At 41.5% G+C, this 17,711-nt stretch overlaps 1 protein-coding gene across 1 annotated transcript; it reads right to left on the reverse strand.

Annotated features, from left to right (window-relative positions):
- Positions 1-747: 747 nt before the first annotated feature.
- LOC149324172 (uncharacterized) lies at positions 748-17,711 on the reverse strand. The gene is made up of 9 exons (XM_089513442.1): positions 17,628-17,711; positions 11,834-12,082; positions 9,752-9,958; positions 8,413-8,646; positions 6,390-6,543; positions 4,780-4,889; positions 3,855-3,968; positions 1,814-1,963; positions 748-882 (listed from the first exon to the last, which is right to left on the reverse strand). The coding sequence occupies exons 1-9, from the start codon at positions 17,709-17,711 to the stop codon at positions 748-750; spliced, it is 1,437 nt and encodes a 478-aa protein (XP_089369568.1).

Below are 17,711 nucleotides of genomic sequence, written 5' to 3' on the forward strand. Positions count from 1 at the left end.
CAGGGAGGAAGGCAAATTTTCAGAACTCCTCTTTTTTTCCTGAAGCCTCCTGGAAGTCTGATTTGGAGGATAGCATGGGAGAACTGACCAAAATTGCTTTTCTCTGTCTTCTACCAGCAGGAACCTCCACTGGGTTGCAGTCCCTTTGACAAACAGAAAGATCCCATCCATGAACAAAAGAAAATTCACAATCCAACCTGTTGTTATCTCATCGCAAAGACCAGCTTATATAAACAAAAATACTTTTTCTGACATTTCTGTGTTTTGTATATAGGACTTTTAAGCTCAAAGACCACAGCCAAGTTTCAAACTGATAAGTCAAATAAAAATTCTCCATGCCATAACTTCCATTTAATTTTCTCCCAAATGCTCCAGGGGATTTTCTTTTTTAAGTTGAAAAAATCTAGTGTGTCTGTGTGTGTGTGTGTGTGTGCGTGCGTGTGTGCGTGCGCACGCACCACCAGAAAATTGCTGGGCTGTAATATAATGTGTTCACGTCTTCTTACAGGCTGACAATATTTTTTTAGACCAACTCAGTCTTTAATTGTAGCCTGTAATGTAGAGATGACATTTTTGCAACTAAGACTTTTCTTGTTACAGCAAAGATTGGAGCATAGATTCCTTTAATAATTTTAATTTTTAAAAAATCCTCCAAGGGGAATACAAAACTAAAGGCAGCAGCATTATGTTTATTAATAATCAGTGAATTCATGCAGATATCATTAAAGTTGCTGTTATTACAAGTTGCTATGGCAGATTAATTGCCTGATCCTCATTAAACCTTGGAATCTTCTTAAACTCATCTTGCTTTTTGAAGAAAAGCTGGGCCAATATATGGTCTGCTGTGGCATGAAAATAGTCATCCATATCAAGAGTTTGCAGCTGCAAAACACACCAGAAACACACACACACACACAAAAACAAGCAGCATTTGAATTTGGGAGTGGAAAATACTGACATTCTTCAGGCAGTAACAGTGTTAGGTTAAAATATACATATTTGGTGATAAGCTAACAAGTATTTTTAAAATATTCAAAACTGCCACCTATGCAGTATGTACCATCATCAGTATGATTCTCCCCTCCAAATGCCATAAGGTGGGTGTGATGTACCCTTCCAAATGTGATAGGACTACAACTCCCATTCTACCTCACCACTGGCTATACTCACAGAGTCTGCTTGGACATGCAATTCCACAACATGTGGAGGGATGCATAATTTCTAATCTTGATGTATACTATCATGTCTGCCTCCCTTTCCTAATCATATTACCAACTACAAAGTGAGTGGTAGGTGTAGCATCTGCCCCACTCCTTGGTGAGCTTTTTTTTTTTGTGAAAGAGAGGAACATCTCCTGGATTCACTGTGGGCTGGATTGAAGCCATCCATCTACCCCGTTGGCCAGTGGTTTCCCTCCTATAATATACAATTTGTATTTTAAAAAAAGGAAGAATGAATGAATCTACAACATATAGATCCTGGATCTGCTTCACAATAACCCACTAACTGATTACTGGTTGCTGCCTGGGGAATATATGTGAGCACTGCCAAATTCCTAAGGCATCAGTGCAGATTTTTTACCTGGTTTCCAGTTGTTATTTTTGTGTGCCTTCAAGTTATTTTTGACCTACGGCAACTCTACGGTCTTGTTCGGAGGGAGTTTGCTTTCCTCTGAAGCTAAGAGAGTGTGTCTTGCCCAATGTCATGCAGTGAGTTTTCAAGGGTGAGCAGGTATTCAGACCCTGCTCTCCCAGAGTCCTAGTGCAACACTTATACCATTACACCACACTTGCTCTCAGTGTAGATTTCTCACCTGGTTTCCAGTGCTGAATGCCAAAATGAACAGCAAGTCCTCATCACATGTGCTCTTGATATAATGTTGCGTGCCAACTGGGAAAAATACAACATCTCCAACCCCAATGGTGAAGTCAGTGGTGAGTGACGGCGAAAGAATAACACCTACCTGGAGAAAGGAGGCACCAACAATATTTGAAGGGGTGTCATATTGGCCGAACCCAAAGGGTGCTCAACAATGGCTCCTTTTCATCCTGGAGAGAAGTGACCAGTGGGGTCCCACAGGGCTCTGTCCTGGGGCCAGTGCTATTCAACATCTTTATCAATGAGTTGGATGACAGAATTGGGGGCATACTCATCAAATTTGCAGAAGACACCAAATTAGGGGGAGTAGCTAATACCCCAGAGGACAGGATCAAAATTCAAAATGACCTGAATAGACTAGAAAGCTGGGCCAAAGCTAACAAAATGAAATTCAATATGGAGAAATGTAAGGTGGAAAAAAGAAATGCATAGCTATAGGATGGGGGACACCTGGCTGAACAAGACTACATGTGAAAGGGATCTAGGAGTCCAAGTAGACCACAAGTTGAACATGAGTTAACAGTGCAATGCAGCAGCTAAAAAGGCCAATGCAATATTAGGCTGCATCAATAGATGTATAATAGCTAGATCAAGGGAAGTAATAGAGCCACTATATTCTGCTTTGGTCAGGCCCCACCTGGAATACTGCCTCCAGTTCTGGGCACCACAATTCAAAAAGGATGTGGAGGAACTGGAGCGTGTCTAAAGGAGAGCAACTAAAATGGTGAAGGGTCTGGAAACCATGCCCTATGAGGAACGCCTTAGGGAGCTAGGGATGTTTAGTCTGGAGAAGAGAAGGTTAAGAGGTGATATGATAGCCCTGTTTAAATATTTGAAGGGATGTCATATTGAGGGAGCAAGCTTGTTTTCTGCTGCTCCAGAGACTAGGACCCGGAGCAATGGATGCAAGCTACAGGAAAAGAGATTCCACCCCAACATTAGGAGGAACCTCCTGACAGTAAGGGCTGTTAGAAAGTGGAACAAACTCCCTCAGAGTGTGGTAGAGTCTCCTTCCTTAGAGGTCTTAAAACAGAGGCGGGATGGCCATCTGTTGGGGATGCTTTGACTGAGAGTTCCTGCATGGCAGAGGGTTGGACTGGATGGCCCTTGTGGTCTCTTCCAACTCTATGATTCTATATTGACGATTGAGCAAGCTTGTTTTCTGCTGCTCCAGAGTCTAGGGCAAAGAGCAGTGGATGTAAACTACAGGAAAAGAGATTCCACCTCAACATTAGGAAGAACTTCCTGATAGTAAGAGATATTTGACAGTGGAACACACTTCCTCTCAGTGTGGTGGAGTCTCCTTTTTTGGAGGTTTTTAAACAGAGGCTCGATGGCCATCTGTCGGGGTGCTTTGTATATTCCTGCATGGCAGGGAGTTGGACTGGATGGCCCTTGAGGTCTCTTCCAACTCTTATGATTCTCTGATTCAATAGAAAGTACCAGTAAGTGTAAAGTAAGACAATTGATTCTGTAATGAACCCATGCACACGCAACTGTTTGTAATAAAAGCAAGGAAAAATCAGAGGCTTAAATACACAGGGCTTTTACCTTATCACACAGGAGGGAAGCACCCAAATCCTCTGGATACATCCCGGTGTTTAGATCCCAGGAATATCCTGCAAAAGTGGGATTGTTTTCATACACGTCAGGCTAACTGAGCATTAACATGACATTAACCCATGCAGAAAGTCACAAAATTGCACCTTTTTTACTTTCAGGATGCTCTATTAGCCCAACATGTGTGAAAACAATCCCGCATTTGCAGGATATTCCCAAGATTTGAAACCTGTTTATCCATAGGATTTGAGTGCCTTGCCTTCTGTGTGATAAGGTCCTAGGACCACTTTGGTTCTCCTGACATCCTGCTAACATCCTAAAGTGTGGAAGCTTCCCCTCTGAAATCATCACAACTCTTTCAGCAAGAACGTTTGTAAAGGCTCACTTCCATCAAAGTGCTTTAAATTAACAGCTACCTTTCCGCATCCACTGATGACATATCCCATCTCATTGGCATTGAAATGAAAATGGGGCTGGCGTAGACCATTGCTATAGATCCGGAGTGTTCCCAAGGTAAGCGCATCTTCCTTCTGAGAGCAAGAAAAATATTAACAAGATATGAACAAAGGGTAAAAGCAACACTGGGGTGTAGTGGTGAGCTACAGACTATCATATATACTTGACTATAGGTCAACCTCATATATGTCAAGAGCAGGTTTTGGAGCAAAAATTATGGATTTTGATATGACCCTTGGATAAGTTGAGGGTAAAACTTAGGAGCATGTAATGAAGGATGTAAAGGATGAAGTAATGGAAAACAATGTCAAAGAAGTTACAAAATTCCAGCAGGCATGACTGTTTGTGCACATACTACAGGCTGGATGGATGAGAGAATAGAGGAGGATCAGTGCTCCCAGGTTAGATTAAACTCTTGCCTTTCACCATATATACATATATGTGTGTGAAAATAAAGTATTTACATTGACCCATGGATAAGTGGACTCAAGTTTTTGGATCAATTTTTTAACCTAAATTTCTAGAATTTACATGAGTATATACAGTACATTTATTGAGCATATATTGTGGTTGGCTGCTGTATTTGCTGCTGTAGTTCCTATTTTTGTTTGTTTGTTTTTAAACAACAAGATAATCTTTCTCAAATTGTAGAGCATTCAATGGCAATTCCAAGCATGAGCGGCAACATTTTATTCTTGTCCATGGGGAATCCTACAAGATTCCTACCCATTTTTTTATTATTGGTGTTTTGATGTTTTAAAATATATGAACTTTTCATTGTGCAGGAGTTTTTAATATCAAAACCAAAATTTGATACTGTATTTCTGTTGCCTGATCTAGTCTGGTCAACAGTATACCAACCCGACTTTACACTTGCACACTTACCGAATGGAGAAACTCACTGTAAATGGTTTCACTGGGTTTCAAGCCTTTTCCATCTTTCACATATCGTGCCCACTGGATTATTCCGCCTGGAAAACGGAACTCAGTTGACCCTAAATTGAGGACAAACAGCAGCCTCAGCAATCAGGAAATATAGCAACAGTTATACAATATTTATTAGCTCAAGTTGTTTACTTGGAGATCCTTGCAGATAGAGCAGAAATAATAAATGAGTACAGAGCACTCTGCAAGCGTAATGTTCAGTTTCAACTCCTTGCAGCTCCTTTCCGGACAAAACTCCCTTGGCTAAAACTCTGGACAAATATTGTCTATGAGCACACACACACTAGATGGACCAATGGTTTGAGCTCAGTAACTCTCTTCCTTAATTAAATATTTGGCATCTGTCTCTAACTAGCAAGGACTGATTAGACTATGCTGCAAAACAGAATTATGAATATATTGAATGCATTTAATGCTGGGGAAAATAAAGCAAAATTTCTCTATCCAGCTGAGTCTAAAACTCCAGAACAGATTGCAGGGTCTATAACAGATTCTACACTTCATTCTGAGCAATCCTTATCAAAGAGTGGGTCTACACTTGTAAGAATAGTGGGCTCACCCAGAGTGTTCTGGCCCTAAGGTAAAGGTAAAGTTATTCCCTGTTGATAAGGTTGCCAAGTCATATCCATCCATAGGGGGCAGTGCTCATCTCTGTTACTAAGCTGAAGAGCAAGCATTGTCAGAGACTACTCTGTGATCGTGTAGCCAGTATGACTGCACAGAATGCTGTTTACCTTCCCACCGGAGTGGTACCTATTTATATACTTGCATTTACATGCTTTCAAACTGCTAGGTTGGCAGAAGCTGGGACTAGTGATGGAAGCTCACCCCATCATGCGGCACCTGGGCCTCGAACTGCCAACCTGCTAATCTTGCAATCAACTGTCAGCATCTTAACCACTGCAGCCACCACTTCCCTAAATTTTCCCCAAATTCCCTCCCTTATCTGCTCTGTTTTGCTGTGGGTTTTTGGCTCTTGCAGTGAACTATGGCTGGCTGCCTTCCCACATAGCCCTTGTTTGTTGCCCAGTGGTACTGCTAAGGTCAGAACTTGATGCCTAATCACTCTATCGATGCTGGGCACCTTGTTCTGACCTTAGACTGACTTGTGCCTGCAACAGTGGTGCTGGGCAACTTGCAGGGACTGCAGGTAAAACGGTAGCTGCTGTTGTCACTGCAAAGGGAGCTGAAACTCTGCAGCAAAAGGTGAATTATTTAAATGCAGGTTGGGGGAGGAAGCCCTAAATTGGGTGCCGGCATCATGAAGACAGTCAAGACCTGATTTAGGGTTTTGGCCTTGCATCGTGTGAACAGAATGCAGCAAGTCCATGGAGAATTTGAAGTAAATCACCCATGTAGATAAGCTTTAAAGTTCTGTATGACATAATAGCGATGTCACTGGCCCCTACTGTACCAGAACTTTGGAAAAATGCTCCCCTTGGTGAATCCAATTATGACTGGATCTGGTTCCTCAGCTGAAATGAACTGTACAGCTAACAGTCCAGATACAAAGGTCTACCAGAATGACATCCCATCTTGGTCTGTAGTACCTTTGAGATCAAAGAAGTACCGCCACACAAGATTGTCTGCAGACTGCTTATAGTCAGTGTTCTGAACAAGCTCTGCTAGGTTGGGTGGAAGGTTGATAGCTTGGTCTTCTACTTGTTTCTGGAATGTCCTGATGAAGTTCACTCCACCTTGAGGCTTGAAAGAGCACAAAAAACATATTTCATTTAATGAATTAAACCATGAACAAAAAATAGGTTCAGCTATCAAAATACAAATTAGGTTTTTAAGAGAGTGGGAAGAAACAAAGGCCAAGACCAAGTTAAAAAACGTAGTTATTTTTCCCCCCATTTCTTTTTAAAGGTTCCTATCATGCACTCAAATGAACCATGAAGAAACTTGTCAGTTTTTGTGAAAGGCTGAAAGGAATCATTTCATATACTACACAGAAGGAAATGTGGGTGTGACAGCTTACCGATAACCATATGTTCATAATGAAAATCTCAACATCCATAAAATGATGATGATGATGATGATGATGATGATGATGATGATAATAATAATAATGCTATATCTCCGTTAACAAAGTATATGTATTCATGAGCATAATTTCTTTAATAGAAAATTTGGTACCAGAGGTAAAAATGACATGTAAAGAATAGGGATAGGTTACTGTACCACAAAAAAGAAGAGCAGTTCAACATGTTTTAGTAAACTTTATATTTAGCACTAAAAAACTGCATATGTATGTGTTTGTGGGGGAGAGGGGCAGCCAAGTCTGATAAGCTCCACATAAGGAAACAAAGGTGTGGTACAGACGACACAAAAGCACTGTGCTGGCGCCAATTTTAGGGTTAGGGACCGTGCGGCAACAGCATAGTCCCTAACCCAAAAACGTGCTGGCGGCACAATAATGGCAGCGTCCCGTGTACACGGGCACTGCCATTATGACGTAATGGATGCATAGCATCCGCATGCTATGCTGTGCCAGTTACATCACGAGTATGCTACTGGCACATTCGCGACATCACTCTAGTGGCTCAAAAAGAACCCAGTTTTTCTGGGTTCTTTTTACTACGGAGTGACGGTGTGTGGTTTGGGGGCTGTGTCTGTACTGTGCCAATAATATTTTGAACCTTCTAGGGACCATGTGAACATTTCTTCCAAAAATGCATCCAGGGAATTTTTTTTTCTTTTACCAGCCTCCAGTTTTCTTATGGTTTCTGTTTTAGTGGCTAGATTTATGCTTTTATGACATGCTGGGGAGGCAGGCTTAGCTGCTTTCTTCCTTTCTCTCTGTTTTGCTGTTTGCAAATCTCAGCAAGAGATTCTGGATGTAGCTGCTTTTTACCTTGCCTGCAATACGCAGTCACACACAGCTACAGTAGGATCGGCTACAGCAAAATCTCATTCTTTACCAGCACAAGCTTTACTGCATTGTTTACCACAGGCATGCTGCTGCAACCTCCTGGCACCAAACGTTTGTGTGAAGGTTATCGCATGGGGGCAAAACCGTCCCCTGATGTGTTCTAACGAGCACGAGCGCGGGCGCGCACGGAGTGTGATGGGAACCCGATGGGGCCCAGAACGCTAGTTTACCGCATGGTGGAATGCTGCCGCTGCCGCCGGGCGTTCCCATCGGGTTCCCGATGTGTTCCAGGAGGCGCCATTTCTGGGAACAGTTTCAAAAGCGTTCCCAGAAATGGCGCCTCCTGGAACACATCGGGAACCCGATGGGAACGCCGGTGGCAGCGGTGGCGTTCCACCGTGCGGTAAACTAGCGTTCTGGGCTCCATCGGGTTCCCATCACGCTCTGTGCGCGCCCGTGCTCGTGCTTGTTAGAACACATCGGGGGACGGTTTTGCCCCCATGCGATAACCTTCTGTTTCTCCAGCCCTTGTTCACCATTCTCCCAATAGTGGTGCTGTTAAAAGAATTCTTCTAGACAGAAGACAGGAAGAAAAGAGGGAAATAGGCAGGCACAAAAAGACTTTATAAACAGGAGTTTCTTTGTCAGAGGCTTAAACTGAGATTATGTCTGTAATGTGGAAAGCCCTTTTCACAGACCTTTAATGACCTTGCTGCAATGTCTTCAGGTGTTGAGAAAAATGTATCATCCATATCCAGAGTCTGTAGCTCTTCGTGGGTTGTAAAAAACAGCAAGAACAAACAATCTTCTGTTCCAACATTCTTGAGCCAGTGCAGTGTGTTGCGAGGAAAGAAAATGATCTGGCCTGCTGTGACATTGTATGTGGTAACTGTATTTCCACCAGCATCAACCACGCCTATCCAAGCAGTGCCCTGAAAGACACATGTAGAGAAAGAATAGGCATGTTCATGTCAAAACTTGATATATGATAATCTAACAACATTGCTTTACTCAAAATGTCCCCATACCCTCCACTCCCTAGTAGACACAGGAATTTTGCCATGTCCCCTTCCCTGACTGTTTTAGGCCATTTGCTCCAACTATCTAAATTCGGCTGGAACAATTCCAATTACAGTTGGCTCTCCTTATCCACTGATTTTTTTATGCACGGATTCAAGCATCCGCAGCTTGGAAATTTTCCAAAAAAGTATAAATTTCAAAAAGCAAACCTTGATTGTGCCAATTGATATAATGGCCACTATTTTGCTATGCTATTATATTTAATGGTATTTGAGCATCCACGGATTTTGTTATCCATGGAGGATCCTGGAACCAAACCCAAGTGGATAACAAGGTCCTACTGTAATCCTCTATCATCCCACTTTTTCAGCCACCTTTAGAATGCCCCAGTTTCTCTTTCCTCTTCCCACTTTACCCCTTTCTCCTCAACATACTTCATTTGCTTCAAACTGAGTTCAAAGTGCAAACGTTGTTTGTGCTCAGTTAATTTAGCAAGAGGGAGAGGAGATGAAGAGGTGGAATGTTGCCCTTCCCTGCTGGCTCAAACAAAAGCAAACTGCTGCAGCCTCTCCTTATGTTCTTCCTCATTAATAACTTTTGCCACCTTGACTACATTCTGACATTGGTGGGCTACAAATGTCCCAACTATCATCTGTGGAATGATGGAGGGCATGCCTTTCTCTAAAATAGAAAGGCTCTGGAAATTTTGAAAAAAGACATCCCTGGTATAAATCAGCATGGAGAGGTGGAACAGAGCAGAATTTTTTCCACATATCCAGATGGCATTTTGAGTAAAAAAGTTTTATTTTAAACCAGCCAATCAACCAAACATTCCAAATTTTGGAGGGCTTCCCCACACCAATAGATGCAAGTGTGAGTGTGAACAAGAGAGTGTGAGTGTGAACAAGAGAGGGTCAGCATTTTGTTTTTATGTTATTATCACTACTATCTGCCTTAGGTATCTTTCTGTCAGAAAGGCATTTTAAAAAAAAGTTATATAAGTAACCAAAGCTGTACCTTTAAGAGATAGCCATGCTCATTGGCATTGAAATGCCAGTGTGGAGCCCGCAACCCTTGGCTCTTGATTTGTAAGGTTCCAAAGGACATCTTGGAACGCTGAGCATTGATGCTTCTTCCAAATGCCATTTCTTCCTGATTCTGGTATTCTTTCACATTCTTTCGAAATCTAGACCATTGAATAGTACCACCTGGAAACTCATGTTTCTAGAAAGCCATATAAGCACAGTAGCATTTGCAAGTGTATTACATACAAGTTTAAATGTAAAATGATTCTTGGTGGCCCATAGATCTCCACCCTGAATATGGCTGCCAACCTTTGATTTCAGGGAGGGAGGGGACCCTAGTCCCTTGTCATCTTTGTTAGGCACTGATCAATACTTGGTCAATTCTGTCCATCCCTTTCAGAATGTTGACTAGGAGCTGGGGACATGATCCGAAACTATTCAATTAAGGTAGTACCCCCCCCCCCCCAAAAAAAAACCCTCTAATGTTGAGGAAATGTTCATGGTGGTGGGTTTTCAAGGGAGTGTAGGGTATAGGAAAAGGGTTAATCACTCTCCGCATAGGCCACAAGCCCAATCCTCTTTGTAGCTGATAGTTGAAAAAATGTTTAAAAGGTATGTGTGAAATGTATACATGTTAATTTGACTCTTAGAGCAAGACGGAAGAAAACGAAAGAAATGGAAACAGGTACAGTTGAACCTCCTTATATACAGATTTTTTATACACAGATTCAAGCATCCGTGGTTTGAAAATATTCAAAAAAAGTATAAATTTCAAGTATCAAACCTTGATTTTTCCATTTTATATAAGGGACACCATTTTGCTATGCCATTGTTTTTAATGGGACCTGAGCATACACGGATTTTGTTATTCACAGGGGTTACTGGAACCAAACCCCAGCGGATAACAAGGGTCCACTGTACTTTGGGGTCATCAGTGGTCTCAAGTTAGACTGCTTCTAAAAGGTATGAATCATTTTTTTCCCCAGTTGAGGACACATACTGGTAGGGCAATGTTTAAACTTGCAGTGGATAAAGCCAGAACGAAAAACAGGGGAGCTCATCCATTCTCTTCATCACCTAGCAAGCTACACGTTGAGCTTCCTTTATGCAAAATTCTTGGCACCAGATGTATTTGGTATTTATTTTATCTTATTTTGGATTTTGGAATGTTTTCATATACATAATGAAATATCTTGAAGATGGGAATCAAGTCTAAACATGAAATTCATTTATGTTTTGTATACATCTTATACACATTTCCTGAAGGTAATTTTATAAATAATGTTGTTAATAATGTTGTTCATGAAAGAAAGTTTGCGTACACTGAACCATCAGAAAGCAAAGGTTTCTCAGCCACACATGTGGACAATTTTGGATTTTGAAGTACTTGGGATTTTTGAATGCTGGATAAGGAATATCAACCTGTACTGGAAAAAAGAAAGGTTGCACCAGTAGAGTACTGAAGTGATCACTTATGGGGCAGGGATTGAAATTAGGCCAATGACCAGATTTGATAATGGCAACATCCACTGGTTGTCTATCCTGACTAGTAACAGCTTGTTTTAAGTAGACTGGTTAAGCAGACAAGTATCATTTGCTTTTGCAACTATTAATTTTACAGGTTCTTTGGATCACTTTTTCTACTTCTAGCATGCATTTGAAGTAGAATTACCAAAGGAACTTGTTGTGGATCTTGATAAATAGATATCCTAAAATTAACTATGCCCCATATAGCATAGTGAGAAGACCCCAAGATCACGTAAAGTACTGAAGGTTTTACCATGCAACTGCAAACAGAAAAGCTCACTGTGTCTTAGAAACTGTTGAATGGTGTGTGTAAATGAAACCACAGGTTTCAGCCTGAATGGTGCAGAATTCCACACTTATATTGCAATACAACTGGAAATATACATCAAGCAAGTGGCCACTGCAACACTGCACATGTTGAAGTGTCTCATACTGGGCCAAGTGTGTATAGTGGAATTCTTTATGTTCTTATACAACAGAAGCAAAATTAAAATTAAGCCCACTGATCCTGTGCAGAACAAGGACTGAGAAATAGTTGAATTTCTACCTTGGACTTGCTGAGATGATGGAGAAACTGGAATTTCAGGTCCACTTGAGTTTGGTATGGAGATGTTCTCGGTGTTTCCCCAGCAATGGCTTCACGTTTTTCTACATTCAGTTCTGGTTTTGGTTCTACTTTAAAACCGGTGTTGCTGACACAAACCAGGGACACAATCAACACTCCCACCAATGTGGTGATAGTACAGGCCAAAAGGCACACCAGAAAAATATTGAGCATGGACCAGTGGCTCTTTTTCTTCACCAATAAAGAAATAATAAAAAAAGGAAAAATTAGCAGGCTAGTCTACCAAGAGACTAAGAGAACAATACTAATACAGTCCTTCAATGACTGTTGATAACAAGATTATGAAGAAAACAGCATGATTCCATGAAAACAGGAGGTCCCTATCAATTTAGGAATGAGAGCTTCTTTTGTGGGCGACAGAGACCCTGATACATCTTGTTAAAGGTCCTAAATATTTATATCTGTAAATAGGAAAGGCAAATGCACTAATGTCCCATCACGTCATGAACAGGTTTCATTTTTAGAAGAGATGTCAGAAAAAATAAATCACATTTTGGGGATCTACACTGTAAAACACACACACACACACACACGATACAGCAAGCCATGTATCCAAGAAAAGTGTGTAATATTGCAATAGAGTAGCAGTCTCTCTCTCTTCCCACCCATTATTCTGAAGCCATTAAGGTATACAAAGAAAGAAAAGTAAATGGAAAGAGTATAAAGTTTTTTCTCCTCCAGCATCTAAATTTCTGCTAGAAATGGAACAGCATCTGGAAAATGTACCATTGACATTCTGAAGATAAAGGAATTTCTTGAGAGCTGCTGACTGACTTTTACTAGTTAACCACCCTTCAGTTTGATTTGGGTAATAGCTGACCATCTTACCTTATCATACACCTGCATGACTAAATATATGGGGTAAGGAGATGACAACCTATTTAAAACAGATTTAATAGGTGTTACCACCTTCTTTTTCTGGCAGGGCTCCAATATCTTTACTAGATACCTAATTTGAATACTTTCAGCTGACAATACCTTTTCTTATCACTGAATCTCCATGCCAAGAAAAGATTCATGAGTTGAATTTTAGGCAGTCAGCTTCTAAAGACAAAGGACAGCCAACATTAAAAATAACCAATACCGTGAGAAGTGATCCACATTGTTAATTTTGCAGTTGTAAGCATGGGGTAGTTTTTAATTTGCAAGTATTACATTGCTAAAAATAGTGTGGATTTGCTGTTTTGGGGAGAGGAAATTTAGGATCCAGATCTGTTGGTTTTGTCCTGTTCCTCCATGCAAAAGTTCCTCTTTCCATTGCACTTCTTGGCTTTGACATTAAACACTATTGCTTAAATTTTGGTCTGACTAAACTTGCCCAACCTGTTCAGGAAACTGCTTGAGCAAGCAGACAAACGAATATTAGCTAATTCAAAACTGCAGATCCATCTGGCATAGAGATCATTAGGTGGCTCTGGAGAAGTCATCACCTGCTTTCAGACATAACCAATTCAACATTATGTCTTCCTCCAAGTCTTTCCAACCTTTTCTTCCAGCATAGGCACAAAGAGAGCAAAACTTTATACTTGTACTTTAGTGTCATTGCACTTCAACATGTTATCCAAAACCCAACATTTAAGATGCAATGGGATCTTCTAGCACCTATAAGACTAACTGTATGAAAGAAGTTGTAGCATAAGCTTTTGTAGACTTGGCCTACTTCCTCAGATTAGTTTATGCTACCTCTTTCACACAGGCCCGTTACAGACGGGCCTAAAAGTGTGCACTCCACGCGTGCTAGGGTTAGAAAGGAGCGTCCTTTCCGGACGCTTCCAACCCTAGCACACGCAGAGCACGCACAAAATGGCGGTGGCCATTCCACACGGCCGCCGCCATTATGACGTCACGACCTCACCGCCTCCTTGCGCCGCGCGAGGGTGCTTAGAGTGCCATTTACGCGACGTAAGAAGGAGCTACGAAACAGAGCTCCTTCTGGAGTTTGCGTCGCTGGCGTAGCCCTGACGGCTGTGCCAGCGGCGCAGAGGAGAAAGGGACCAAGCGGCCCCTTTCTCCTCCTCCCCCCTGTCGCCGGGTGTCCTTGGGGCTTGAAGCCCCAAGGAACCCCTTTCCAGGCCATGGGGAAGCGGCCTTTTGCCGCTTCCCCGCAGCCTGGAAAGCAGCGGATTGGGGCCTCGGAGGCTGCCGGTCTGGCAGCTGAGGCCCCAATACAGCGGGGAAAGGGGCGGATGCAGGCTGCCCCAAACGGGCAGTCTGTAACCCGCTACAGTTTGCTTAAAAAATGCTAGAGGATTCCTTTGCATACTGCCATTCCAGACTAAAATGACTATGGGGCTGTACAGACCAGCTTGAAGTGCTGGTGTGGGGCATACCTCCACACCAGCATCATACCACCTGCCTGACCACACAGTGGGTGGCATCACAACACTCTTTTATACACCACATGCTGAAAGGAGTGCCAGAAGTGCCACCACCATGGCAAGGGTGCCTTTTTCCTGGCTCCAAAAGGAGCTGCATTTTGCGGTTTATTTTAGAGCCGGCAAAACGCCAGATCAGGGCGGTTGCCTTGGCCCTGATCCAGCACTGAAAGGGGTGGCATGATACCATCTCTTTAGGGCAGTCTGTTTAGGCCCTATGTCTCTGAATTCTACCAACATTAAAAATTGTTAATGTTTGTTCATTTATTTGCTAGTTATATTTATAGCCTGATTTTATTTCAGTAATGTTCAAAGCAGCATACATGGCTGTTTCCCTTTCCACATTTTCCTCCCAACAACTATGAGAGAAAATGTGAAGAGAGAAAATCTTAGGTTGGCCTAAGATTAAAAAAAAAAAAAGAGGGGGGAGCACAGAGCCTGCTAGCTTCATAATATGTATTTTAAAGCTGTGTTGTGTCCACCAACTAATCTGAGTTCAGATTGCACAGCAAGGTTTGGCTAACACTGGAGGGGAAAAAAGGAGAAAGAACAGCTCCCAGACTCCTGTTTGTGGGGGAAAGGTGGAATTAGTTCAGGGAGATACTAGACTCATTCTCATAGTCAAAGTTCATTATCATTCAATACAATGCAGCACACAGATTTCCACCAATACATCTGAAAAGCCACTTCCATAGTATTCATCTATTTGTCCCATACTAGCTTGACCAAGAGCCCTTTGTTGTTGTGTGCCTCCAAGTCATTTCCAACTTATGGCGACATCCTAGGAAATCCTGGGATTTGCAGTTTGCCATTGTTAAGTGCTATCATGTTGGCTTCAGCCTATGGCTACTCTACAAATGAGAGCTCTTCAAGATGCGCTAACAATCCTATTCAAGTTTTACAGAGTCAAGGCTGTGGCCTCCTTGACTGAGTCTATGCATCTATAAACCAGTTTTCTACTTTTTCTACTGCCTCCCACGTTACTAAGCATTACCATCTTTTCTAATGAGTTATGCCATTCCAGATAAGACCTAAAGTACAATAGTCTCAAATTTAGTCAATTTGGACTTCAATAGAGACTTCAGGCTTGACTTGCTCTAGCACCCATTTATTGGTCATTTTGGCAGTCCTTGGTATTCTTGGAAATCTCATCCAGCACATTTCAGGTGACTTGATTCTCTGTCAACTTTCTTCACTGTCCAGCTTTCACAACCATATATAGAAATCAGAAATACGATGACATGAACAAGCATTACTTTGGTGTTCAGTGATATAACTTTCCAGTTGAGGATCTTATGAGGTTGCCCTTCCAAATTCCAAATCTTCTTCTGATTTCTTGGCTGTTGGTTGTTAGGGTTTCTTTACAGTTCAGGAAAAAACACTCAGAAGTCTCAGTCAGAAAATTCTAGTGTCTATAGGAAGCTGCCATGGCAATTAAAGAGGAATCATAATGCTATAACTGTGTAGTGAGAAAGGTCCCCAAGACAGAACCAACATAGTGTTATCCACTTAATTAGATAGGACAAATTGTCATTTTCTCCAGACTGCAGTTGAGAAAGAGCACAACCAGTCCTCATGCCAGGATACACTCCATTCACACCGTAACAGTGTCCTTAGGTCCCATCATATCTCTCATGTGAAATAAATGGCAACAATTCCCATAATGAGAAAAACACAAGTGGTGCATTATATGGCCTCTCCCTTCACCTATCATAATCATGGATGTTTCACTAATTAAAGGTACTTGAAACATGTGTTGTACATTGTATACACCTGGGATGCTGAAAAGAGCTACAAGAGACTTGTAATTCTTACTTTCTGTATCTTCAAAAGGAATGGTATGATTATGAATATCAGTAGCTGAGATCCAATTACTTAAATCATAAGTTTCTTTTTCTCTCAGGATAGCACTTTTTGACACATCCGTTTGCTGCATCTACTTTGCTCTTTTGTTTATCAGCTTCTGATATGAACCAGATTTCCACCTAGCAATATTGTAGTGGTCAGAATGCTAGACTAAAATTGGGAAGGCATGGGTTTAAATTCCCATTCAGCCATGAAACTCACTGATTGACCTTGGCCCAGTCAGTATCTCTCACTCTAACCTAACTTGCAGGTTGCTGTGAAGATAAAATCAAAGACTTTCCACTGCTTTAAGCTCTGGAAAGGAAGGGTACAATATAAATGGAAGGAAGAAAAATAAAGGAAGAAAAATACAGTAGCAGTCTCCTGTTGGGTGGTGCATTCCCCATGCAGGAGAACTCTATGTGCAAAATCCAGGAGCCCTTTGACACTATACAATTATAGCATTATGATTCCAGTTTAATTACCCTGGCTGCATCCTGTGGAATCCTGGAATTTGTAGTTTAGTTAGACACCAGAACTCTCAGGTTGAGAATTCTATATTGTGAATCCCAGGATTCCATAGGATGGAAACATGTCAGTTAAAGTGGAGTCACAGTGCTATAATTGTGCAGTGTGAATGAGTCTCAGCATGCTCTCCTAAGAACAGAATTAGATCAATTAATCAATTAATATATATTAATAATATATTATATAAAAGTAGTCATTGTTAGTTTTTGATGATGATGATGATGATGATGATGATGATGATGATGATGATGATGATTATTATTATATAAAATTAGAATCATAGAATCTAGAATCAGAGTTGGAAGAGACCACAAGGGCTATCCAGTCCAACCCCTGCCATGCAAAAAATCTCAATCAAAACACCCCCAAGAGATGGCCATTCAGCCCCTTTTTAAAGACTTCCAAAGATGTAGACTCTTCCTTTCTCCTAGGGATTGTCTTCCACTGTCAACAGCTCTTACTGTCAGGAAGTTTCTCCTAATGTTGAGATGGAAACTCTTTTCCTGTAGCTTGCATCCACTGTTCTATGTTCTATTCTCTGGAGCAGCAGAAAACAAGCTTGCTTTATCGTCACTGTAACACCCTTTCAAATACTTAAACAGGGCTATCATATCACCTCTTAACCATCTCTTCTCCAGACTAAACATCCCCAGCTCCCTAATTCGTTTCTCATAGGGCATGGCTTCCAGACTTCACCATTTTAGCTGCCCTCCTTTGGACATGCACCAGTTTCTCAACATCCTTTTTGAATTGTGGTGCCCAGGTGAGGACTGACCAAAGCAGAATAGAGTGGCACTATTAATAATTATTATTTCTGCTCTGGGGTTGGCTCTGTTATGAACTAATTGTATGAACTTCTTTTGGGGGTAATTCTCAGGATTCTTTAACTTCTCTATATATTGTTTCTAGACTGGATCCTACATACAGAACCAGGATAGCTTTCTAGTTATTTCACAAATGCAACTTACAGGGTGTTCTTGTTTTGTCCTCTCTGTTTTGGCTGAGGAACTGGTGGGTCTCTCTTCCTGCAGCTCAAATCCTGCGTTATCCAT

The sequence above is a fragment of the Sceloporus occidentalis genome, unplaced genomic scaffold (assembly GCF_023333645.1).
Source record: "Sceloporus occidentalis isolate IW3139 unplaced genomic scaffold, rSceOcc1.0.p SCAF_1, whole genome shotgun sequence".
NCBI classification, from domain to species: domain Eukaryota; kingdom Metazoa; phylum Chordata; class Lepidosauria; order Squamata; family Phrynosomatidae; genus Sceloporus; species Sceloporus occidentalis.

Coding starts and splice junctions, on each gene's coding strand:
- LOC149324172 (XM_089513442.1), bottom strand. CDS start 17,711: ATGGATAACGCAGGATTTGAGCTGCAGGAAGAGAGACCCACCAGTTCC. Junction 4,890..6,389: donor GTACTTCTTTGATCTCAAAG/GTACTACAGACC, acceptor TCCTCAATTTAG/GGTCAACTGAGTTCCGTTTT. Junction 883..1,813: donor CATTCAGCACTGGAAACCAG/GTGAGAAATCTA, acceptor TGTGTTTTGCAG/CTGCAAACTCTTGATATGGA.